The 27,135-nt window shown below is 36.1% G+C and overlaps 1 protein-coding gene across 5 annotated transcripts in view; it reads left to right on the top strand.

The window, feature by feature from the left end:
* Window positions 1–18,633, top strand: part of PNPLA8 (patatin like phospholipase domain containing 8) — a 50,062-nt gene extending 31,429 nt beyond the window's left edge. For 4 of the 5 annotated variants that reach the window (XM_077994769.1, XM_077994767.1, XM_015134627.3 and 1 more), the window contains 4 exons: window positions 83–140; window positions 3,204–3,398; window positions 10,867–11,062; window positions 17,584–18,633. In XM_077994769.1, the coding sequence (XP_077850895.1) occupies window positions 83–140; window positions 3,204–3,398; window positions 10,867–11,062; window positions 17,584–17,858 (724 nt within the window). In that variant the 3' untranslated portion in view covers window positions 17,859–18,633. 5 annotated transcript variants of the gene reach the window in all.
* The last annotated feature ends 8,502 nt before the right edge of the window (window positions 18,634–27,135 follow it).

The following is a 27,135-nucleotide window of genomic DNA, read 5'->3' as shown; positions in this document are numbered from 1 at the left end:
CAATAATTGCATACTCTATGTTTCCTGGTTGTTAGGAGATAAAGTCATTTTGATATAACTTATTTTTTCTCCTTTAATAAAGGGATAGAATGGGATCTGCACTGATGATTGAAACAGCAAGAAACCCCACATGTCCCAAGGTAAGCTTAGAGTCTCTTAAATATAACACCTAGTTCCATCTGAAGGTCTGGTGAAAGCACTTGTCCTGAGGGCCCTTTTATTTTATTTTATTTTATTTTTTGAGACGGAATTTCACTCTTATTGCCTGGCTGGAGTGCAATAGCGCAATCTTGGCTCACCGCAACCTCCGTCTCCCATGTTCAAGTGATTCTTCTGCCTCAGCCTCCCGAGTAGCTGGGATTACCGGCATGTGCCACCACACCTGGCTAATTTTTTTGTATTTTTAGTAGAGATGGGGTTTCTCCATGTTGGTCAGGCTGGTCTCAAACTCCCAACCTCAGGTAATCTGCCCACCTCGGCCTCCCGAAGTGCTGGGATTACAGGCATGAGCCACTGTGCCCGGCCCTGAGGGCCCTTTTATTAAGGTATTATAGATTAATTAATTTTTTATATATTGAGTCATTGTATGAAGAGATAGGATATGATCCTTATTCCTTTTCTAAATCCAGTAAGACTATAACAGAAATGGAAGAACATGAAAGTCAGACTGAAAATAAGGAAGAATTATTTCATCATAATTTAAAAAATCAAATTTAGTGATTTAAGGAACATTATGACATTTCTTACCCTAGATTTTTAAAGAGAAATTTTATATGCCTCTTAGATACATATAATACAATCATGCATCACTTAATGGGAATACATTCTCAGAAGTGTGTCATTAGGTGATTTTGTCATTGTGCAAGTATTATAGAGTATACCTAGACATGCTTAGATGGTATAGCCCATTACACATGTAGACTACATGGTGTAGCCTATAGCTCCTAGGCTATAAACCTGTACAGCAGGTGACTATACTGAATACTGTAGGCAATTGTGGCACAATGGTAAGAATACTTACATATCTACAGATATACAAATATCTAAATAAAAAATATCTATAGAAAAGATACAGTAAAAAATACAGCATAGAAGCCTCTTTATAGTCTTATGGGACCACTGTTGTATATGCGGTCCATCATTGACCAAAACATTGATATGCAGTGCATGACTATATTAGATTATATTGTTATACAAATTGAATCCCCAGTAAAATTTTAATGTCACTTAGATGTGTCTCAGTGTGACTCTTCATTTATTTATTTGTTTGAAACCCGATGATCTGAGTATTGCTTGAGTTCTGTTTAATTTACTTGTTTAAAGAATAGAATTTATGTGCCTAGAAATTTCATGCAGCTTGTATTTATTCTCAGATAACAAACTGTACCGTGAAAAATCAAACAAGTGCAGCTCCTTCTATTGCTCTTTATGGCATACTCATACTTTGATTCATTCTGCAAGTATTAATTATGCACCCACTGCTAGGCACTTTGGATTCATTTGTGGGCAAATGCAGACATGGGGTTTATAGCTCTGTAGGGCAGCAAAGGTATTAATGAAATAATCACAAAGATGACATGTCGTAGTTTCCCTGAAATACATAAGTGCTATGGAGCATAAAAGCAGTTTTCTGAAAGCATATTTTTAAAGGGATGTGAGGGACAGCTACTTTAAGGAAGTGAGATTTGAGATGTCAGTGTGAAGGCCATTGAGTAGGACCATTCCTGGCAAAGGGAATGGCCTGTGCAGGAAGAGTCATAGAGAATTCCACTAAATGATAGAGTTCTTGAAGACTAGTGCCTCAGAATCCGAGGGCCGCACGTGAGATGAGGCTGGAGCAGTAGGCCAATTAGATCAGACGCAGGGCCTCAGAGGCTGTGATGAAGAGATGACTTAGCTCTTTTGGAGAGGACACTAGGGTGCACTCTATGCCTCTTGCTTGTTCCCCTGTATCTCCAAGGCTCCTTGTTTGTTTGCTTGGTTTAAATCATGGAAGTTGTCAGTTTTGAATAAAATTTATGGAGAACTTTAGCCATCTTAAGAAGTAAATAATCATGATAAATGGAGAGCCACTCATATGTTTTCTTAATCCAGCCATATTTATATTCCAATTATAGAAAGACTCTGGATTTTAGTGTATGGCCAATGCCTATCCATAGTGGCCTAGAGACAGACTTGGATTACTCACAGGAATTTGGCATGTGACCTTTGTTTATTAAATATCAAAACAATTGGCAGGACTTGGCATAGGACACTAACTTTTGCCTCATCAATACCTGTCAGCCTCTTAAGTTTGTATTACAGATCATTAACAAAACAGCACATTTCATGTCAATTTAACCAACAATGATAAAATTTGAGACCTGAGATGGTTGACATTATAGTTTTTTAATAAACATTACCCAACTACCAGGTTTTAATAATTGTGACCTGAAAGCATTGATTGTGTAGTGTTACATTTCAGTTTTATTGAAGTCAAAATACTTTCATAGAGCACAGAAACAAAGACTAATTTGTAAGTGATATTATGATAATAGTGTACTTATCTTGAAGCAGTTTTTTTTTGTTTGTTTTGAGACAGAGTCCCACTCTGTCACCCAGGCTGGAGTGCAGTGATGCGATCTCAGCTCACTACAACCTCCACCTCCTGGGCAAGCGATTCTCCTGCCTCAGCCTCCCGAGTAGCTGGAAGGCGCCGCCATCATGTCCAGCTAATTTTGTCTTTTTAGTTGAGATGGGGTTTCACCATTTTGGGCAGGCTGCTCTTGAACTCCTTACCTAAAGTGATCCACCTTCCTCGACCTCCCAAAGCGCTGGGATTACTGGTGTGAGCCACTGCACCCAGCCTTTAAGCAGTTTTTATTCATTACTACTGTTTTGTCAATTATTAAGTAAAAGTCTAGAAATGTTTGCCTTTTTGAATATTTTTTAAATCAAATTGAATGGTGGTCAAATAAATCTCTTATTATTATTCTCTTATAATAAATTTCTCAGAATTGCTTCAGCCTTTATATCTATTATCCCACAAAGAAATGCCTGTTTAAAAGATCTGATTCTCTTTTTTCAACATTATAGTTGTGTTACACATATTTATTTGATAGAGTTGTAGATTGTTCATTCATACTACTAAATAGTATTTAATTTTTACAGATCCCAAATATATTACTGTTAACGATGGAATTGTTCACCTTTTTATTTACTAGGTAGCTGCTGTAAGTACCATAGTAAATAGAGGGATAACACCCAAAGCTTTTGTGTTCAGAAACTATGGTCATTTTCCTGGAAACAACTCTCATTATTTGGGAGGCTGTCAGTATAAAATGTGGCAGGCCATTAGAGCCTCATCTGCTGCTCCAGGCTACTTTGCAGAATATGCATTGGGAAATGATCTTCATCAAGTAAGTTGACTTGTATGTCTTATCTTTTAAAATTTTACATGATTAAAAGAATCAACACGTATTAAATGTCATTGATCTTCAGAAGGATCAACCTAGGAGACTTTCTTCTTTGTGTCTTCATATGTCAGAAGAGGAACAATTTAGGATATTTTTATTTGTTGTTTTTCTTAACAAGCCTCTGACATGCAAACACATTTTGGGAAAATTTTTGTGTGTTATATAGTGTGATTCGTAGCCCATTATGATAATTTTGATGGAAAAGTGAGAGTATGTATGATTAGCTTTCCAAACATGATAAAAATTAAAACCGATATACACTCCCTGAAAATGCAGAACCCAGTCTGTTTGACAGTTTGGGTGGGCATAGTTTGAAGAAAGGGATACAGTAAAATAATAATAAATACTCATTAAGTTAGCTGTGTGCCAGACACTTATTTAGTGCTGTGCATGCATTATCTCATTCCATCCTTGCTACTTATGAGGTAGAATTATTTCCATTTTACAAACAAGGAATTCGCACCTTAGGAAAAGTTAAGTAACTGGACTAGCATCACAGCTGTTAAGTTACAGGGTTAGGATATTGTCTGTAATTATACTCTTTATTTGTAAAGTTGAATATTATTTCTGGAAATTCTTTTTATGTTATGTAAACTCATTTACACTTTTCCTCTGTCAAGTTTTTCCAACTCTTTATGGAAATCTTAATTCATAACTTACACTAAATGCTAATAAAGCTTTAGAGCTGATACTTTGAAAGCTTGTATTTTTATATATGCTTAATTTTTGATATTATGTCTCATTTAAAGGAGTAGAATGAGAGGAATCTTGATGTTTTTCTGTAGTCCCTAAAGTATGTCTACTCTCTTTATTTGGTCAGATATCTGTTGAGAAAAAAATCTTATACTGTTGACAGGGATATTCAGGTAGCATTCAAAAACTCATACATAGATCTATATAAACAACATGTCAACAATATAAACTTCAAAACTTTCAAATGGATCATTTAAATGTAAATGTCAATATTATAACTAAAACATTTTTATCAATTTTATCTCATTTTGATACAATAGCTTATATATATTTTTTAAATGTTATGGTCAGCTATTCCCATTTTCTTTTTAATCTTTAAGTAATATAATATTTGTAGCTAAGAGATTAAAATAGGATTCCTTTGTCTTTGGAGTCAGTTCAAACCATTTCTTACTTTGCAGAATCAGTCATTGTTGAATTATGTAAGGCACTTCCCCTTCTTGCCTTTCTTCTCTTTCTTCCACCCCCTCAGGCAGAAAGTACTGGCTGCTGAGATTCTGATAGTGATTTCAGGACTTAATGGTCAAAATAAAATTTTTATTTTAATATGTGGCTTATTATTTTTAACAGCGATTTCCCCCTATTCTATGTACTGTGTCATAAATTGAGAAATAATTTAGACAGTGTATGTAAAATACAATAGGATTTCTAAGTTATAACCTTAATATAGTGCTACAAACTTTCAGTTATGCCAATTAGTGAAAGTCTCAAATACTAAATAATTACATTTGGGGATCATGTGTTTTCCACATTTCAAAAGAAGTTATCTCATTTGCTCTTTATTCTTTACCTAAGAGAAAGTAGTTCTAAAGTTTAACTCAGTACTGTTGAATATATATATCAAAGTAATTTAGCGGTTCCTTTTCCATTTCAGATAGATTAGTGATATTTCTGTTCATGCTTAGACATTTTTATATTGATGACCGTAATCCTTCAACTTATTTTGAGCCACAGATTAAAATAACTTCTTAAGGTTATTTGAATAAATAAATGTTATTTATAATTTACATAAATTTTTATGTAAAGCATATAGCCACATGGGCAAAAAATGTACTTTCATATAAATAAATAAGCTTCAGAAACATTGGCACATTTAATTAATAAAAGTATTCAAATGGAATCTGGAGCCCAAGAAACCTACTTAAGGAAATATTTTTCTTACTGTATATTCTCTTCCAAGACTTGAAGAAGAAATGGGGTACTTTTCCCTTCAAATGACAACTCAGAAGATTGATGGGAATATTTTAAGGTGTGAATGATCTTGGTTGCTTAAACAAAGAAAATATTCAAGCGAAGTCCTAATTCTTTCTAACCATTCAGAAGTTTTGCTAAGTTTAAAGTATGGTACTTACTACAACCTTCTCATCCTAAATTCTTTTAATAATTATATTCAATTATTACCAGTCTTATTTTGAAAATCCCTTTTAGCTGTCACATCTGACATATGTTTTAATGTAGTTACTTTGTATCCATTGTAGTAGACGTTAATTAATATTCTATTTGAGCAATTATTGAAAGTAGTGATATAATTAAGAGTTATGAGTAGGTGAATGGGGAGATTTCATTTGCCTTTGACTATAAGAAGAAGAGTATTACAAAATTTATAAGGTTCATTAGAAGTCCTAGAAAATTATAAAGTGAGAAGAATTCTTTGTGAGTAGCTCCCAATCTCTCCCCATCTACCCAAGTAGTAGCATAATATGTACATGGAAGTACTACTTTTTACACAAAATTATTCCATCTCTCTTTCCATCTCCACCTTCAGAATTAAATTGTTCATTCCTGTCTTTGGAGAAAGAATCTAATAAATTAGTTTACACTAGAGGTTTTGATGACCAATTCTGATATACATATTATTCCTACCAGGCTTTATTTACATCATAAAAGTTTTTGTTCAGAGCTTAGGATACATAAACATAAATAAATTATGAAATTTTTGTTTAAACATTACAGGTAAAGAGTGTTTTTAGCAGAAAGAACCTCGCTGACACCTGCTAAATTATGCCTATACCAAACCACAATTAATAATTTTCATTATAAATGGACAGAAATGTAGTGAGTGCTTACTCAGTGTCAGGCACTGTGCTAGCTGGGAAGGATATAAAGATTTTTAACCATAGTTGGCATATTGTTTGTGCTTCCTGGATCCTGCCCTCAAATAGTTCAGACAAAAGAATGTAAACCCAGTTATAGAATAAGGTGAAAATTTAACCATCAACATATGTACAGGATTAAGAAGTACTATAGAGGTGATTTATTCTGTCAGGGTCAGCTTAACAAAGAAGTTGTCATCTGACTTGATGTATAAAAATTGGGTCATTGATTAGGGATAGAAAATGGGATAAGGAAGGGAAAATGGGGAGTGATTCCTCAATGGTTACAGAGTATGGGTGGTAAAAATGTTTTGGAAATAGACTGTAGTGTCAAGATACAGTGGCTTACACCTGTAATCCCAGCACTTTGGGAGGTCGAGGCTAGAGGATCGCTTGAGCTCAGGAGTTTAAGACCAGCCTGCTGCAACATAGTGAGACCCTGTCTCTACCAAAAAAAGAAAAAAATATTAACAGGATGTGGTAGTCCACACCTGTAGTCCCAGCTGCTCTGGAGGCTGAGGCGTGAGGATCACCTTAAGCCCAGGAGTTAAAGGTTACAGTGAATGCCACTGCTATCCAGCCAGGACAACAGAGCAAGACCCTGCCTCAAAAAAAAGTAGATAGTGGTGATGTTCACAAAACATTATATAATTAATGCCACTTAATTGTACCCTTAAAAATCATTTAAATGACCAATTTTATGTTATATTAATTTACCACAATAAAAAGCAAATTTTAAAAGAAACTAAGAAAAAAAGTCAGAATAAGATAATAAAAAGGCATATCGACGTTGTCCAACGCTTACTTTCTGGTACGTGTTCTGACTTTGGATTTGAAGTGATTAAATATACATTAAAAGCAATAAAATGTATTTGTAAATTTTAGGCTATTAAGCACATGTATAGTATACTGCAGTTCAAACACAATCTGTGTGTTCCTCTAAGAGATAATAAGTAAATTATTCAATCAAGTCATTTATCAAGTCGATTTTACTTTGGCAGTTAGCAGTATGCCTGGCACATGCCATCTATAAAAAAATAACTCTAAATATGAATACTTGAATGAATGGAAAGGCTACAGGAACTACCACAGACCCAACATTAGCCCAATGACATATTGATAGAATAGGCATCTGAAAAGAGGAGGCTAACTATAAAAGAGAGCTTAAGAGTTAGTGTGCCTCACCACTAGATTAGAGTGAGCCCAGAAACCTTAACTGCTGCACTGTTTTGATAAAACGTGAGTAAAGTTTAAGGAACAGAAATTTACTTTGAAAAATGGTTAGCGAAACTACAGGAAACCTGCCAGTTTTTTGATTTGGGATTGATTTTGCAGTTATCGTTTCTTGCTAAAATTTGTTTGCCTCTTCATCTTTTCCCTTTTTTGTCTTTTCTGATCATCCTTATATAGGCTTTTATATAATGAAAATGTGTTTCATCTAAAATACCTACTTGATTAGAAGTTACACAGGGTATAACAAGTATAGAATTTAAGATTTAAATGGTTTAGTAAAAAAATAATGTTTTCTGCCAAATTAGAATTTAAATGTTACCTCTATCACAGGATAGGTATCATTCTAATAATCTGTTAATTGAAAACAAAGGAAAAAGTTGAAAGGATTAAATTCAAATTTGTACATGAGAAAGCCTTTAGGAAATAGCTTAATTATTACCACCTGCATTGAAGGAATCTAGATTTTTACAAAGTTCAGCAATACAAATATAAATACCTATCCAATTTATTACTTTCAACACATGTATAAAGATAGCTAAATTTAGAACTAGTTCTTTTCAACTGGTGAATGGATAAACTATGGTATATTCAAATAATGAAATATTACTCAGCAATAAAAAGGAATGAATTACTGACATTCACAGAGACATAGATGAATCTCACAAGCATTCTGCTAAGTGAAAGAAACCAGACCCAAAAAACTTATGCTATATGATTCCATTCATTTTGATAACAAAGTTCAATGTGTGACCTTGAAGAGTAGTTGGATGAATAGGTTTTTGGAGTAAATGTGGCAACAAACCACCCATGCTAAAATGGAGAATAGAGCAAGCAATAAAAAGATGTGGCAAACTGCTTTTCTGAACGTCAACACAGCCCTGTGTATCCCAGTTATCTCAAGGGTATCACAAAGCTACACATTGGTGATAAATGGTGATAAATGACATTTGCCATAATAAAGGTCCATTAGCCTCAGGCTGGTTATTCTATAACTAAAGAGCCAGTTAACTTTCTCTGGAAAGTGTTGTTAGTATTTAGGAACATTTCTATATATTGATAGCTGCCTCCTAATGTGAGCTTATTGATCCAACCAGAGTATTATTTGAGATACAGGTTTTTGAGAAAGTTGTTTTGTAATGCCATAAATGAAGACTTACCATAATCTATGGTTTGCAAAATACTGCCACTCCCCCTAAAATAACTGAGCAAAAATTTGTGAAAAGATGAGGAGTGTTCTTCACATTCCATGAGAAATTTTAGTAACAATAGTATACTTCATTAGTAGGGCAAAATCCTATATGATGTTTTTAATGGGACCTTCAAGCCAGAGCACTAATGGTGGGGTAGATGATTTTCCACAAAGAAAACTACTTGGGAGAATTGATTATATTCCTATATACAAGCAGAGAATAATTGGAAATCAAAATTGTAACAAAAGCAGTATAGTTTACAGTAGATCCAAAAAATTAAGTACTTAGGTATAAATCTAACAAAACATAGAGAATCTGTATGTTGAAAACAGAAGATGAAAGAAATAAAAGAAGACCTAAAGAAATGGAAAGGCATACCATGATTGAAAGATGCTACATGGTAAAGATGTGAGTTATTCCTGAAGTGATCTATAAATATAATGCAATGCCAATCAAAACTCTAGTAGGACTTTTCAAAAATTATACAGTCAGATTCTAAAATTTATATGGAAGGGCAGAGGAATGAGAATAGTTTAAACAATTTTATTATTTATTTATTTATTTATTTAGAGACAGAGTCTCGCTCTGGCACCCAGGCACAATCTCAGCTCACTGCAACCTTCACCTCCCAGGTTCAATTTATTCTGTTGCCTCAGCCTCCGGAGTAGCTGGGACTACAGATGCGCACCACCACCCCCAGCTGATTGTTTGTATTTTTAGTAGAGACAAGGTTTCACTATGTTGTCCAGGCTGGTCTTGAACTCCTGGGCTCAGGCAATCCGCCTGCCTCGGCTCCCCAAAGTACTAGGATTACAGGCATGAGCCACTGCACCTGGCCTAAACAATTTTAAAAGAATAAAAAGTTTCAAGGAATCACACTACTCAATTTAAAAACTTACTCTAGAGGTACAGTAGTTATGGCTACTGTATCAGTGTGGTATTTGCATAAAGATAGATATATAGATAAATGGAATTAAATAGAGAGTTCGGAAATAGATCATACATATATGGCCATTTCATCTTTGACAAAGATACAAAAGCAATTCAATGGAGAAAGGATAGTCTTTTCAGCAAAAATTGTGTTGAAACAATTGGTCATCTTTCTCTCTCCCTCTCTTTTCCCCTAACCCCCCACCACACACACAAACACACCCCAGAAACCGTGACCTAAACCTCGCACCTTATACAAAGATAATTCATAATGGATCACAGTTCTAAATGTAAAACAAAAACTATGAAACTTTTAGAAGAAAAACTTGGTGACCTGGGTTAGGTGAAGACTTCTTACAATTATACTGAAATCATCATACATGAAATTAAAAAATTGAAATTGAAATTTTGAGGCTGGTCTTGAACTCCTGGACTCGAGTGATTCTCCTGCCTCGGCCTCCCAAAGTGCTGAGATCACAGGCATGAACCACCATGCTCAGCGTATTTTTCTAGATTTTAAATACAATATAATGTTGATGATGTAACATATTTTCATATGGTTCTACAGTATATTTTATTATAGTTTGACCATAATTTTATCTACTTTTATGCTAGTACATTTTTATAGTGCTCTATCAGCATATTTTATTAATACCTTTGTTTCCTTTTGAATTCTTCAAAATAATCTTGATTATTGATAAATACTTAGAAATATAAAGTTTTGTCTATGTTGTTTACATTGTATCTGCGTTATAATGAATGTGATCCATTGAAATTGTATTGTTAATAGAATTTCAACTAACTTAGAATTATTTGGTTATATTTGACTTGTGAGAGAAGAACTAATTTTAATTGTTTGGTAGAACCACAGTTCTTTCTGTTAGGCTTTAAGTAGAACCTGTATTAACCACTAAATAAGATAATGTGTCTTTGAAAAGTAATTCAGTTCATTTCAATATTTTTTAGCAAAATATGCAAAGCAACTAAGAAGTTCAAAGAACTTTCATAATAGGAAAGGAAAACTTAATAAGAAGTTTCTTTATGAGGCCAATGAGTCTTCACATGAATTTTTTTGCAGCTGTAGTCTATAAATAAAGAAATGTACTTTTAAGGAACCTCTTAGTTTTAAATAATTTATTTAGCTTATTACATAGTTCAGCTTTTCCTGTGAGTCAGTTTTAAGAGTTTCTTTTTTTAACCTGTATTTTGCAGGATGGAGGTTTGCTTCTGAATAACCCTTCGGCTTTAGCTATGCATGAGTGTAAATGTCTTTGGCCAGATGTCCCGTTAGAGTGCATAGTATCCCTGGGCACCGGACGTTATGAGAGTGATGTGAGAAACACGGTAACACACACAAGCCTGAAAACCAAACTTTCTAATGTTATCAACAGTGCTACAGATACAGAAGGTTAGTCTTGTTTACTGTTTAAAATACTTCAACTTCTAGCATTCTAGCAGTTTTTTGGTGGCATATGTTGGTCCTAACTGCAAAGGCATATGATATGTCTGTATTGTGGGTTTAGGAAGGATATGGGAGCAAACATTTTGTTGTTTTCCTTTCTTGCTTGTTTCTTCTTAGGTGACTAGAACAGAGACTGTTTTCCATTTGAAAGCTAGTGCTCCCTTTGCCCACTTACTGTTGGAGAAGTGCCTGAAGCTGGATAGCACAACATTTTGTTGGAGACTCTGAAGCCAGTTAAGAAAGGGAAAAGCAACAAAAGGAGTCAGATTGGTTCAAACATATACATGATAGCAAAGATTTAGAGTAAAGGGCATTCGATTATTTAATACTGTGAAGGCAAACTGGAATGAGAATGTGCTCTGCTTTTACTCTTGCTGCCCCTATAGTTTAGTCTTCATACAGAGGCCAAAGTCATCCTTTTAAAATGCAAATTAGGCTGGGCACAATGGCTCACACCAGTAATCCCAGCACTTTGGGAGGCCGAGGCTGTTGGATTACTTGAAGTCAGGAGTTCGAGACCAGCCTGATCAATGTGGTAAAACCCCGTCTCTACTAAAAATACAAAAAATTAGCCAGGCATGGTGGTGTGCACCTGTAATCTCAGGTCCTTGGGAGATTGAGGCAGGAGAATCACTTGAGCCTTGGAGGCAGAGGTTGCAGTGAGCCAAGATCACGCCACTGTACTCCAGCCTGGGCTACAAAGCAAGACTCCGTCTCAAAAAAAAAAAAAAAAAAAAAAAAAATGTCTGTCTCCTTCTTAAAACCCTCTTTCAAGTACCTTCTCTAAAGTGTGTCCAACCACCCTTTAATTCTTGCTGGTCACCAAACTTGCTAAGCACTCTCCTACCTCAGGGACCTCTGTAGTTGTTGTACTCTCTGTCTATAAGGCTATTTCCCCAGATAGGCACTTGACCCTATTTCATTCAGGTCTCTGTTGAAATGTCAGAGGGACCTCAGAGAAACCTTTCCTGACTGCTTTTCCATCTTCCTTATCATCTCGCTCTAATTTCTTAGCCTGCTTCTTTTTCTCTTTCTCTTACAGCATTTATCTCATTATAATTATATATGATATATTTGATTGTTTACTTATCCTTCTGTCTCACAAGAATGCAAGGCAAGAATGTATCCAGTTTACTTTGACTTATTCAGTTTGCTGTTGACTCCAGTGCCTGGTATATAGTAGGCATTCTGTGAGCGTATGTTGAATTTCTGGTTTTGGCCTTGAGGTGTTTGTGTGTGTGTGTGTGTTTTTCTTAGAAACAGGATCTCACTTTGTTGCCCAGGCTGGAATGCAGTGACAGTCATAGCTCACTGCAGCCTCAAACTCCTGGGCTCAAACAGTCCTCCCGCCTTAGCCTCCTGAGTAGCTGGGACTACAGGTGCATACCACTGCACCCAGCTAATTTTTTAGACCTTTTTTTGTAGAGATGGGGTCTCCCTCTGTTGCCCAGGCTGGTCTTGAGCTCCTGGCTTTAAGTGATCCTCCTGCCTTGGCCTTCCAAAGTGCTAGGATTACTAGCATGGGCCACCGGGCCTTGCCTTGAGGTTTAGCTTTCCTCATTTTACTATTTTGTTTTTAGTTATTGGGTGAAACGTTTTATTAAATTAAAAAAAAAATTAACACTTAACAGCTCCTTGTATTTGAACCTCATTCTTTTCATATCAGCATATTATTGGCCAAGTCATTAACATAAGTGAGAATCTTAAACTCCCCACTGAGGACTTTTATTCATTGAATGAAAACCCAAAAAAAGCTCATATGCTAGATTTTTCACTATCTGAAATTTTGTTGCCAGATCAGTGAAATACTCTTTTTTTCCCAGCTTTATTGAGGTCAGACTGACATAAAAATTGTATATATTTAAGTTGTACAACAAATTGTTTTATTATAAGTATACCTTGTATAATGATTCCCATAATCCAGCTAATAACCTTGTCTGTCACCTGACATAGTTACTATTTTGTGTGTGCCTGGTAAGAACACTTAAGATTTACTCCCCTAGCAAATTTCAAGTAAACAATACGTAATACATTTTTATTAGCTATAGTTACCATGCTGTACGTCAGATCTCTAATAGGTAGTCATAACTGAAAATTTGTACCCTTTGACCAACATCTCCCCATTTCTCCCACTCCCCAGTGTCTGGCAACCACCATTCTCCTCTCTTTTTTTTATTTCAACTATTTTAGATTCCACATAAAAGTGTTACCATGCACTACTCGTTTTCCTGTGTCTAGCTTAGTCCCTTTAGCAGAATATCTTCCAGGTTCATCCCTGTTGTCGCAAGTGGCAGGATTTCCTTCTTTTTTATGGCAGAATAGGATTCTTGTGTGTGTATATACTGTCGTTTCTTTATCCATTCATCCATGGACACAGATTGTTTTCATATCTTGGCTATTATGAATAATGCAGTGAACATGGGTGTGCAGCTATTCCTTCAAGATAACGATTTCATTTTCTTCAGATATATACCTGGAGTGGGATTACTGGATCATATGGTAGTTCTCTTTTTAATTTTTTGAGGAACCTCCATACTGTTTTCCATAGTGGCTGTAGCAATTTACATTCCCATAAACAGTTTACAAGGGTTTCCTTTTCCCCACGTCCTTGCCAACACCTATTATCTCTTGTCTTTTTGATAACAGCCAACCTAACAGGTGTAAGGTGCGATCTCATTGTGGTTTTTGATTCACATTTCCCTGATGGCTCAATAAAATATCCTTACCATAAGCCATTTGCTGAGACAAGTGACTTTAGTCGGGCAGTCTCATAAGAGTTAAGTCTGTACTTTTTGCAAACCATGTAATGGGCTTATTTAGAATTTTCAAGAAACATGAAATGTTGCCTCAGTGTACCTGCACTCTAGTTAGAGACAAATGAGTAAAAATTTAATAAACTCAGTTAACTTTGAAAAAGATATAACAAGAATTATATTGAAACATGTACTTACTGATACTAAATTGCTCTTGGCCTACAAAAACAACAATTTCATAGGGTTTAATATGTGGTGAATTGCTAAATAAATGGTAAATGATTGTAAGTGATTAAGACTATGAATTAAGAAGAGGAATGAGAAAACTTGATTGGTGTAGACAGCTTATAAGATGTAAAGTAGACTTGATGTGGGTCTTAAAGGATATATAGGATTTGGAGATTTTAAAAGAGAGTGAAGACTTCCTCTTCTGGACATCATAAAATATTAGTGACCAGATATTTCCTCTCACCTTAAACAACTAGAAAAGTAGACAGAACAATGGTTTTCAGACATTAGATAACAGGTAACATAAGACAGTGATCTCTGAAAGGAGAATGAATGAGGTCATCACTGTTAATGTCCAGTTTGCTGCCTGAAAAGAGTTTCTATACTATAGCATAGGGAGGGGGCACCAGAAAAGTAGGGCAGTCTCTTAGAGTTGGAGAAACAAAGTTTGTAGTTCAAGGAGGTCAAGGAAACTAAAATTTGTGGGCTATGTGCAAGATCTGAACAGTGAAAACTACCAAACATTACTGAGATAAATTAAAGACCTAAATAAATAAATAGATATACTGTGTTTGTGAATTGGAAATCTCAGTATTGTTAAGGTATCACATCACAAATTGATCTATAGATTCAATACAATTCCTGTCAAAATCCAAGCAGGCTTTTGAGGGATAGAGATTAACAAGCTGATTGTAAAATGTATATGGATATGCAAAGGACCCAGGATAGTGGTCTCCAACCTCTTTGGTCCCAAGGACTGGTTTCGTGGAAGATAGTTTTTCCACGGATCGGGGTGGGGAGGGGAGGGATGGTTTTGGGATAATTCAAGCACATTACATTTATTGTATGCTTTATTTCTAGTATTACATTGTAATATATAATGAAATAAGTATACAGCTCACCATAATGTAGAATTGGGAGCCCCGAGCTTGTTTTCCTGCAACCAGATGGTCTCATCTAGGGGTGATGGGAGACAGTGGCAGATCATCAGGCATTAGATTCACATAAGGAGCACACAACCTAGATCCCTTGCATACTCAGTTCACAATAGGGTTTGCATTCCTATGAGAATCTCATGCCACCACTGATCTGACAGGAGGTGGAGCTGAGGCTGTAATGCGAGCGATGGGGAGTGACTGTAAATACAGATGAAGCTTTGCTTACTGGCCCTGCCACTCACCCCCTGCTGTGCAGCCCAGGGGTTGGGGACCCCTGACCTAGAATATCTGACACAATTTTGGAAAAAAGAAAAAGTTGGAGGACTTACATCTGCTGATTTAAAGACTGTAAAACTACTTTAAGCAAGGAACTGTGATGTTTGAATATAGACATATAAATCAATGGTATGTAATAGTCCAGAAATTGATTTATACATGTAAACTCAAAAGACTTTTTACAGAGGTGTTAAGGTAACTCAGTGGGAAAGGACAGACTTTTCAACAAATGGTCCAGGATGATTAGATACTTATATCCACAGCGTTGACCTTTATCCCTTTGCACCATACACAGAAGTAACTTGGAATGCATCACAGTCATTCATGGCTACTATGCAGAAATACAATTGAATTTTTTTCTATTGACCTTATATAACTTCAAACTTGCTGAACTCACCTATTCTAGTAGCTTTTTATAGCTTTCTTAAAATTGTCAACATAGGCAACCAGGTTGTCTGTAGAGTTTTACTTCTTCCTTTTTAATCTACATGCCCTTCATTTCCTTTTAATGCCTTACGGCACTGAAAAGGACCCTCCAGTACAATGCTGACTGGAAGTCGTGAGCCTAGACATCTTACCCTGTTCCTGATCTTAGATGGAAACCTGAATCTAAGAGCTGAAACTATAAAACTTATAGAACAATATGCTGGAGAAAACCTTAATGACCTTGGGTAGGTAAGATTTTTTAGATATGACATAGAAAATATGAACCAGAGAGGAAAGAAAGAGATAAATTAGACTTTGAATTGTAAATTCTGCTCTTTAAAAGATACTTTTTATGAAATGAAAAGGCAATTCATACACTAAGAGAAAATATTGGTAAAACATGTATCTGACCCATCATGAGGTATAAATTTATAATCAGATTCAAAATATATAGAGAATTCTCATATACATGTATATATGTATATATACGTGTGTATATATAAAAAATATAGGCCAGGTATGGTGGTTCACGCCTGTAATCCCAGCACTTTGGGTGGATCAGTTGAACCCAGAAGTTTGAGAGCAGCCTGGTCAATATAGTGAGATCCCATCTCTACAGAAAAATAAAAAACTATCTGGGCATGGTGGCACACACCTGTAGTCCCAGCTACTTGGGAGGCCAAGGCAGGAGGATCACTTGAGCCCAGGAGGTGGAGGTTGCGGTGAGCCATGATTGCACCACTGTCATATAGATAGGACACAGTGATCTCAGTGAAAAAATGGGCAAAAGATTTGAACAGACACTTCATTGAAGAAGATATACAAATGACTAATAAGTACATGAAAACCTTCTCAACATAATTAGTCATTATGGAAATGAAAATTAAACCACAAGATAACACTACCTCTGCAATGCAAAACTTAAGACTTGACATACTAACTTTGGGCAAAGATGTAGAGCAGTGAGAACTCTAATATATTAGCGGTTGGAATATAAAAATGGAAGACAGTGTGGCAGGTTTTTTTTTTTTTTTTTTTTTAATAAGTATACCCTTTACCATATGAACCAGCAATTTTATTCCTGCATTTTTGCCCAAGGGAAATGCAATCATGTGCACATGAAGACTTATGTGTAAATGTTTATAATAGGGTTATTTCTAGTAGCTAAAAACTGAAGAGAGCCAGACCAGAACTGCAGAGAACAAATTGTGTTGTATCTATACAATGGAACACCATTTAGCAATGAAAAGAAAGGAACTACTGATTTATGCTACAACATGGATGAATCTCAGAAGTATTTTGCCATGTAAAAGAAGGTAGATACTTGTGATTCTGTTTGTATGAAATTCTAGAAAAGGGAAAGCTGGCACCAATTATAAAGAGGCTTAAAGGAAATTTTACAGTGATGGAAATGGCTATGTCATGATTGTTGTGCTTACACAAGTGTATACATTTGTCAAAACTCGTCAAACTGTACAGTTAAAATTGGTGAATTGCACTGGATGTAAATGATATGTCAATGAAGATGATCCCAAAAAATTAAAAACAACAAAAAAAGGAAGATTGGAAAGGGCGTTTCAGCAGTGGTGAACGGTATGACCAAAAGCATAGAGAGAATAGAACAAGTAAACTAATTTCACAGAATAATGTGTTTTGGAAGATGAATTTTATCTTGTAGTTTTACCCATTACTATGGATTACTTCTACTGTTAGTTTGAATAATGAAATTAGTGAATCTTTGTAATGTGCCTAAAAAGAAGATAATTTTAAATAAAGTTAACAGTTCATTGCTCACTTTATCCCCTCTTTTCTTCTCCCCCTATCCTTTTCTTTTTTGCTTTAACAGAAGTCCATATAATGCTTGATGGCCTGTTACCTCCTGACACCTATTTTAGATTCAATCCTGTAATGTGTGAAAACATACCTCTAGATGAAAGTCGAAATGAAAAGCTGGATCAGCTGCAGTTGGAAGGGTTGAAATACATAGAGAGAAATGAACAAAAAATGAAAAAAGTTGCAAAAATATTAAGTCAAGAAAAAACAACTCTGCAGAAAATTAATGATTGGATAAAATTAAAAACTGATATGTATGAAGGCCTTCCATTCTTTTCAAAATTGTGATGAGTATATGCATATGGCCTCATAAATGAAGCCCTGTTCAGAAGGTCCACCACATTCAATAAGGAATTGTGGGATTCGACATGAGTTAACTTTGAAATACTTACGAATTCTGGAGAATCCTGAAAAAGATGGTGCTTTGACCAGCTTGCACAGTACAGAGAATATTCTTGGTTACAGAATTCATATGGGAACTAGACTTTTAAGATGTTAATAATTAACTAAGCTTTAGTAACCTTACTGTGCTAGTTGGTTTTAGTAGATGTTGGTGTTATATTGTTTGATGTTTGAAAATTTATTAATATATGTGCCGAACAAGAAACCGAAAGCTATATTGTACTTTGTGTTTTTACTTTAGTCCTCATAATCATGTTAAATTTATGTGATCATTGATTTTATTTCATATGGAAAAGCTAATTTCTTCTTAAATTTATGTTACCTAATCTCACTAGCTATGTTCTCCAATCCACACTGCCTTTATTGTAATATCGTCTAAATAGATGCAGAAAATGGAATTTTCTCTATTAAAGTATTTTACATTTGAAATATGAAAGAACCAGATACAGTTTTCTATTCAAATATGTTTATTTTAACATTGGTTAAAAAAGGTGAAGTTCCAGTCAACCACTTTTTAATCCCTAAAATTTCAAGATAATGCTGTATTAACTTTTCCAGATCTAACACTAGCTTATTCTTCCCTGTTATAAAATGGTTTGAACTTACTGAGAAAATATTCCTATCATTAACAAAAATAAACTATTTAAATAATCTGTTAAAAGGCTAATGTCATTTTAAAATTAATTTTTGTTCATAATGTAGCTCCACTTTAGCCTTTGAATACACCTGGCAGCAGTATGCTTAAAAATTACAAGTTAGGGCATGGCATGGTAGCTCACACCTGTAATCCCAGCACTTTGGGAGGCCGAGGCAGGCAGATCACCTGACGTCAGGAGTCCAAGACCAGCCTGGCCAACACGGTGAAACCCCGTCTCTAATAAAAATACAAATATTAGCCAGACATGGTGGCGCACGACTATAGTCCCAGCTACTCGGGAGGCTAAGGCAGGAGAATGGCTTGAACCTGAGAGACGGAGGTTGCAGTGAGCTGAGATAGTGCCAGTGCACTCCAGCCTGGGCAACAGAGCAAGACTCTGTCTCAAAAAAAAAAAAGAAGTTACCTTTCTTTTAACTCCTTTGAACTGTCTGGATTTCACAGAAGTTGATAAGATGCACTTACATGGAACATTGTTTATGCCAAACAAATTCATCTTTGTTGTATCTATTTGTCACATAAATCCTTACATGGAATATTTAGATTTCTCAAGAAAAATGAAACAAAGGTAAGTGCCACTTGTTTTAGACATATAAACTAAAGCTAGACCCGGTTGCCCAGATAGTCATACTGCTTCTTTGCAATGTCAGTTCACAGAGGCTGTGAGATGTGTTTCAAGGAGTGGAGTTGAGAGTCTGGATGCTAATCCTGTTTTTGCTGCAAGAACCCTTCTGTTTGTGACCTTGAGGAAGACAAATGTCTGTAGACTTTGCGTATCCCATTTGTAAAATGAGGAAAGCTAGCTGTAAAATTTTCTAACATCTGAGTTATATCAACTTTAGATATAGTATAAAATAGGAAACTACCAATGATTTCTAAAGATAATATAAAATAGTCCTTTCAGACCACAAATATTACATAATAACATGCAGCTAAGAACTTGTAAATGCAAGAAAAATACAAATAATTGGAAATCAGAATATTTCTGGGAATTCTTCAGAATAAAGCAAATTTCAAGCACGATAAAGTAATATTTATGCATATTTACATGTTTGCACCTCATCATGAGGTCAGTCTAGTCTTAAACTGATGTAGTTCATCTGTTTTAAAGCTGAACTATTTCCCTTATTTGTGCTTGACTTATTTCTTTCTTAAATAATGCATTACACAAGTGAACTCTGGCCATGGCTTCTTTTTTTTTTTTTTTTTTCTTCTTTTTTTTAAGTTTCCCATGTATACAACTCAGTCCTTTTTGTACTGACACCTAATATAAGCCATGTAGCATGGCGCCTACATATGCGCCGTGCCATCCCTATTTCTTTAGCTCTTTTCACTCTCGAACAAAAGGCAAACCCAGATGTGTGGTGCACCAGTTTTCAGTCATTCTTGTCCTCATTTGTATTTGAAACTGGTTATCTGAAGAACTGTAATTCACCTGAGATAACCCTCATTTTATAACAAGGCCAGTGCTTGCTTTATCCAAAGGAACCCAAAAAGTAAATTCTGCAAATAATACAGAACAGCAATAGGAAGAGATGTGAAAAAGAATTTTCAGTCTTATACAGGTAAAATATTTGCCCTTTTCAAAAAGGCAAAGAGGAAGAATGATCTATTTTATAAATATAAAAAATTCCTCAACTCATGTCTTCAAAATATAGAATAAAAATTGTTTTAATGCTCAGGTTTTCCTGAGTGTCTCAGAAGTCTTATTTCTATAGTAAATGGTGTACTGGTAATATTTCAGTTCCATTCTTGTTGCAGATACTATTCTTTATTAAAAATAGTACTTCACAGCCAGGGACAGTGGCTCAACCTGTAATCCCAGCACTTTTGGAGGCACAGGCAGGCGGATCACTTGAGGTCAGGAGTTCGAGACCAGCCTGACCAAGATGGTGAAATCTCTACTAAAAATACAAAAATTAGGCCGGGCACGGTGGCTTACGCCTGTAATCCCAGCACTTTGGGAGGCTGAGGTGGGTGGATCACCTGAGGTAAGGAGTTTGAGACCAGCCTGACCAACATGGTGAAACTCCGTCTCTACTAAAAATACAAAAAAATCAGCTGGGTGTGGTGGCGGGTGCCTATAATCCCAGCTAATCAGGATGCTGAGGCAGGAGAATCGCTTGAACCTGGGAGGCAGAGATTGCAGTGAGCCGAGATCACGCTATTGCACTGCAGCCTGGGCAAAAAGAGTGAAACTGTCTCCAAAAAAAAAAAAAATTGGGCATGCTCCTGTAATCCCAGCTACTCGGGAGACTGATGCAGGATAATTGCTTGAACCCGGGAGGCGGAGGTTGCAGTGATCCGAGATCGCACCACGCACCACTGCACTCCAGCCTGGGCGACAGAGTGGGACACTGTCTCAAAAAAAAAAAAAAAAAAAACTTCAGATACAGTTGTCCCTAGAGGCATTTGGGCTAGATGGGATTTCCCCTAGAGGGTGGCGAGAGCCGGGCCTGGGTTATAATTACACTATGCACTACTTCCTCCTAAGCCACATTTTTTTTTTTTTTTTTTTGAGATGGAGTTTTGCACTTCTTGCCCAGGCTGGAGTGCAATGGCACGATCTCGGCTCATTGAAACTTCCACCCCCCGGGTTGAAGCGATACTCCTGCCTCAGCCTTCCCAGTAGCTGGGATTCCGAGTACCTAGGGCCACCACGCCTGGCTAATTTTTTTTGTATTTTTAATAGAAATGGGGTTTCTCCATGTTGGTGAGGCTGGTCTCGAACTCCCGATCTCAGGTGATCTGCCTGCCTCACCCTCCCAAAGTGCTGTGATTGCAGTCATGAGCCACTGAGCTGGGCCTGAAAGGAATCTTTTGAGGGGAAAGGGAGTCACAAAAGTATGCAGTCTGAGGGCATAAAGGGGAATCTCACAACTTTGTTTTGGTGGTAGAAGGGAGGGGCTCCCTTTGAGCTTTTTTTCCCCCAGCAACTAGTAACAGCTGAGCTGCTGATTACTGGGGTAGCTAGGATCTCTGAAGTTTGAAGTTCAGAATTGTACATAACCCGCTATGCCCTAGAAATGGTCCTAGTCACACTTTTGAATATTTCACAAGCGTCCGTGCCAGTAATGTGACTAGAACATAGATAACATTTGAGTGCTTGCTGAGTACCAGGAACTGAGCTCAGCAGGTTACATTAAATTGTCACAGTAAGCCTACAAGGTGAATAGCAGTATTATCCCTTTGTTAGAAAAAGTTGCCCAAGATAATTACAGCTAGAGAGCGATAGAGCTAGGACCGGTCCATTGTCTTAGCCAGAACTCTTCCTATCTCTCTTTCCTGGAATGTCCTTTGCTGGAATGTTGTGAAGTGACTTCAAATCCAGTTTACTAAACTGAATCTGTGAAATTTGGGGTTTAATCAGTGAAGAAATGTACTTGTCTCAGTAAATGTCCTCTCAGTCTTCGTAACTTCAGAGGGTTTTTTTTTTTTGGAAAAAAATTATTATAACATCAAATTATGTGAATACTCCTCTTTATCTCTTCATTTAATAACACAGTGGTCTTACCCATCTCCTGGAAGGTTTGCAAATCTGGGAGTGGGGAGAAGGGAGATTGTCTGGGGGAATCACCAGCATTTAGTACTCCAGGAGACAGATAATAAATAAATGGAATACACTGGGCATTGGACAGCCCCTCGTAATGAATAATTCTTCCACCCAAAATACCAACATTTCTCCCTTTTAGAAACTCGGAGCTACTCATCCATAAAATGCAAGTAATGAATTTCTTCCCTGAGAAATTGAAGGTATACTTTGCCCAGTTAGGGTGCATAAACCATTTGTAAAATTCCATTCCAGATCAATCCCAACTGAATTATTTTTGCATTCATTGCTCCTTCTTTTCCTTTTTTTTTTTTTTTTTTTTTTTTTTGCCAAGTTTAAATACAATCAAACTGTTCACTTAATCTCACTTTTTTGGAACAAATCTATGGCAATTACTCTTCCCTGACTAGGAAATAGGAAGGAGGGGATCACATTTAAAAAAACAGTTTGTTCTGTTCCTGGCAGGAGCTATCTACCATCCAAAAAAGATTCATAGAGTACAGATGTCCCTGGGCTAAACTGTTGGCTGTGTTGGTCCAAGGGTTTGATAAATGTCTCTCTCAGAAGTCACACTGATTGCTTTGTTTATTATAACCTTTATTCAGCTTGATGCGAGTGGATTGAAATTCATTACACTTCACAGATATGCATTATTAGCTTGGATAATTATTTTGATAAAATAAAGTGTTGACTGTAACGTTGACTTATCTTCATGATAAAAATCTTTAACATTCTTAATATAGATTCATTCCTTGCCTCTGAACAATATAAATTTTGAGATGGTATTTTAAGGACTTCGGTCTGATTGAATAGCAACAGGTTATATGGTCCAAAATGGTTGAATGTTCCAGTAATAGTTGTAGCTAACATTTATTGCCATTTATCTTCACAACAACCTTACGAGGCAGGTACCATCATTATTCCTATTTTATATAGTAGCACTGAGATGACAGCGAGAAAAGTCATATTTCTCGACTGCTTCCTCAATATCAATGGAAAATCATAAACCATATCATTAACATGTCTATATAGCAATCTTTCAAAAATTTTCTAGAATTACAAATACTTTAATATCCTTTCAGATATTGTAATGTAATCTACATCACATTTAAATAATTTATGTGTACTACTTAGGCAATTTTCAAAGATCAAACCAAGATAATGTACCCATCTAATAGAATATAAAATAGTTAACAAGTGCTACTTGGTAGTGCTCTTTTTTTTTTAACTTTTAGGTGTGGGGGTACATTTGAAGGCTTTGTTACATAGCTAAACTCATGTCAGTTGGGTTTCTTGTACAGATTATTTCATCACCCTGGTATTAAGGCCAGTACCCAATAATTTATCTTTTCTCTTCCTCTCCCTCCTCCCACCCTTCCCCATCAAGTAGACTCTAAGTGTCTGTTGTTTCCTTCTTTGTGTTCATAAGTTCTCATCATTTAGCTCCCACTTATAAGTGATAATGTGGTTTTCTGTTCCTGTATTAGCTTGCTAAGGATAATAGTCTCCAGCTCCATCCATGTTCCCACAAAAGACATGATCTCCTTCTCTTTTAGGCTGCATAGTATTCCATGGTGTGTATGTACCACATTTTTATTTATCCAGTCTGTCATTGGTGGGCATTTAGGTTGATTCCATGTCTTTGCTCCTGTGAGTAGGGTGGCACTCTTTCTTACAGCAGACACTACTACTGACTATGTTTGTAAAAGATAAAGTGATTAACAACAATCCAAAATTCTGTCCAATTATCTGAGAAGAAAAGAAGGTTATATCATCTTATATTGCACAGTATGCCCAACATATCTTGGTCTAGAAAAGTATTTAAAGTAGTATTTTCATTAAATTGGCTATCAAAGTAATTTTAAAAGAACGTGAATGCAATTAAAAATAGTCCATACCTTGACCAAGCAACATAATACTAAAAAGGAAAAAAAGAAGCCACCAAACGTCTTGTAGCAAGTTCTGTGTCATCTATATGAATACACATTCACCTGTAGGAATCTTGAAAAAGCAAGCATCTTTCATTCTGTGTTATACATTTGGATCACATTTTTGAAAATGTTGTAGGAGAACAGTCATTGTGCTTTTGTATTTATGGTAATTATGAACACCCTAGGGAATTCTTAATCAAAAGTTTTTCAAATTGAAAAAGGTAAACAAAGTCAGTGTAATTTATACCACACTCTGCCTTTCAGATTTGGTCTTGAGAACACAAGTTTTTGAAAATAATGCCAATAGAATTAAGAGTTATTTAAAACTACAATTTTTTTTTCTATTTTTTAATCATTGAAACCCCAGTCTTGTAAATCGCAGGTGCTGTTATTTAGCTAGTTTTGAATGAACACGTTTGGTATCAGGATGCAGTTAATCCATACACATCTAAACATGCCCTTATGCTTCCATTTCCTATGTTGAATTATGTGAAAAAAAATGCCCAAAGCTGACACTCAAAAACTGTAGAAGTGGTAGAACTTTAGACGATGTTAGTATATAATGCAAATATCTGGTTTTTATATGCATATAGAGTGTTACAAGAATATACATACTTCAAAGGTCTTGATGAAGTTTAGATAGTATAGAATTTTGTAATATAGTTTTTTACCATTCTCATTTTTTGAGCATGGGAAAGTAGCTATGTCCTAATCTGGTATGTGTCTGCAATAGCACCCAGGAAAGAACCGCGACATCTGGTTCATCACAAGTGTAATCAAGCTCAAGTGAGATTAAGAGCTCAACTCCAACCCTCTTTTGAGTAATTTTCACAACCAAAAAGTTACTTTAAAAAAATATATATATATATCTTGTATGCACCAGAATGTTAAGCCTTGCAATCATTTGAAAACACCTGCAAAAGTCACAATCTCAATATTAAAACATGCACCTGAAACTATTGTATTTGCTTTTTTCTGAAGTTTGAGAGCAAAAGGAGGGAAAGTCCTCATTGGGCAGTAAATAATTGAAATTGCATAGTTTTCTTTGTTTTATCTAACTATATTATGCAATCCCAACTCAACTTGCCATATGCTGCTTAGAAATACCTCACAGCTTGTAGCGTGCTGCTATTATAGACACATTATAAGTCCTTAATATTTTTCTTAAGTTAGGCTTAACTGAATCATCTGCCTTACACAATTATAGGGAAATGGGAGAAATGCAAATGCTTTGAAATGTACTTTTTGAAAGAATTTATTTTTAAGATACAAAATGGGGCTTCTCCCTTGTGCTGGTAAGTAGAATCACAACTGGAACCTTTTTCCTGAGTGTGAGCTGAGAGACCTTCTAAACAATAGAAATCGCACATTTCCTTTCGCCTAATGCCTAAGGTAAATTTCATTCATACTGTTTGGTGTCATAGGCGGACTCAGTATGGGCCTTCTGGGCACAGAATAAAAGGTTTCTTTTGCCTGAGAATGAGCTTTGAATAATCTTTTTGACCAACATCTGCTAATTCTATAGCAGATGGGTTTGTGGTACAGATTATTTCATCACCCAGGTATTAAGCCCAGTACACAATAACTATGTTTTCTGCTCCCCTCCCTCCTCCCACCCTCCCCCATCAAGTAGACCTCAGTGTCTGTTGTTTCTGTCTTTGTGTTCATAAGTTCTCATCACTCGGCTCCCACTTATATAAAGTGATAACATATGGTATTTCATTTTCTGTTCCTGCATTAGTTTGCTAAGGATAATAGCCTCCAGCTCCATCCATGTTCCCGCAAAAGACATGATCTCTTTTTTTTTTATGGCTGCATAGGATTCCTTCTAATTTGGAATCTTCATTTTGTCAGATTGAATATTTTTATTGGGCTCTAACAAACTTACTCTCACAACAACTACATTCCCTTATGAGGGCAGAGCCCTCATGACCTAGATACCCCTCATTTGCACCCCTCTCCCATTGCATTGGGAGTTATTTCCAAGACATGAAGTTTGGGGGACCATTCAAACCACGGCACAAATGGAACAAAATGGATTTCATTGTTGTCCAGTTTTGTATCTAGTTTCTCTAAAGTCCCTCAACAGAGCGCACAGGAGGTAACAAGTTTTGTGTTAAATATTTAAAAGGTATATTTTCTGTCTTATCTTGACAAACATATCATCATAAAGACCTGGAAGTCCAGGTTTGAATTGAGAATTCTCAGACTCTTCAGAATTCTGTGCTGGAATATGGTGACATGGAAACAGCCAGTCCATGGCCCACCCGACTTAGTCCTGAACTTTCAAAAGCTTCAAGCAAACTTGGGTGAACTTTCCAACCCACAAGCAAGTTATATCAACATCCTGCAAACCATCCCCACACCCTTGCATCAGCTGTCTATGAGGCTTTCTGTTGTGTATACCAGCAGAGCAGCCCACTGTCTGTTATGTGGGGAAGGGGCTTTTCCAAATCCCTACAGAATTCTTGGATCCTAGGTACCCAGATATGTTCTAGAAGGAGAAGATGGTAGCATTACCTCTAGGAGGGTCAGAACAGGGCTTTCTTAAAGCACAGGGTCCAGGGTAGAGCAGGGCTTTCTAAAATACTGAATTTGCTTGTATTTTGTGACTTTTTGACATTTAAAAATATTTCAATACCTTGCATCTATTAGGATAGCTACTCTCCAAAAACAAAACAAAATAGTGTTGGCGAGGATGTGGAGAATTTGGAACCCTTGTGCACAGTTGGTGTGCAATGTAAAATGGTGCAGCCACTATGAAAAACAATATGGTGGTTCCTAAAAAAAATTAGAATAACCATATGATCTAGCAGTCTCACCTCGAGTATATATTCCCAAAAATTGAAAGATCTCAGAAAGATATTCATAACCCCATGTTCATAACAGCATTATTCATGAGAGCCAAAAGGTGAAAGCAATTAAGTGTCCATCAACAGATGAATGGATAAACAAAGTGTGATATATATGTATGATAGAGTATTATTAAATAGAAAGGAAATTCTGACACATGCTACAACATGGATG

This window comes from Macaca mulatta, chromosome 3 (genome assembly GCF_049350105.2).
Source record: "Macaca mulatta isolate MMU2019108-1 chromosome 3, T2T-MMU8v2.0, whole genome shotgun sequence".
NCBI lineage: Eukaryota > Metazoa > Chordata > Mammalia > Primates > Cercopithecidae > Macaca > Macaca mulatta.
Note: the sequence above shows the minus strand (reverse complement) of the source record. Positions and strands in the feature narration are given on the sequence as shown.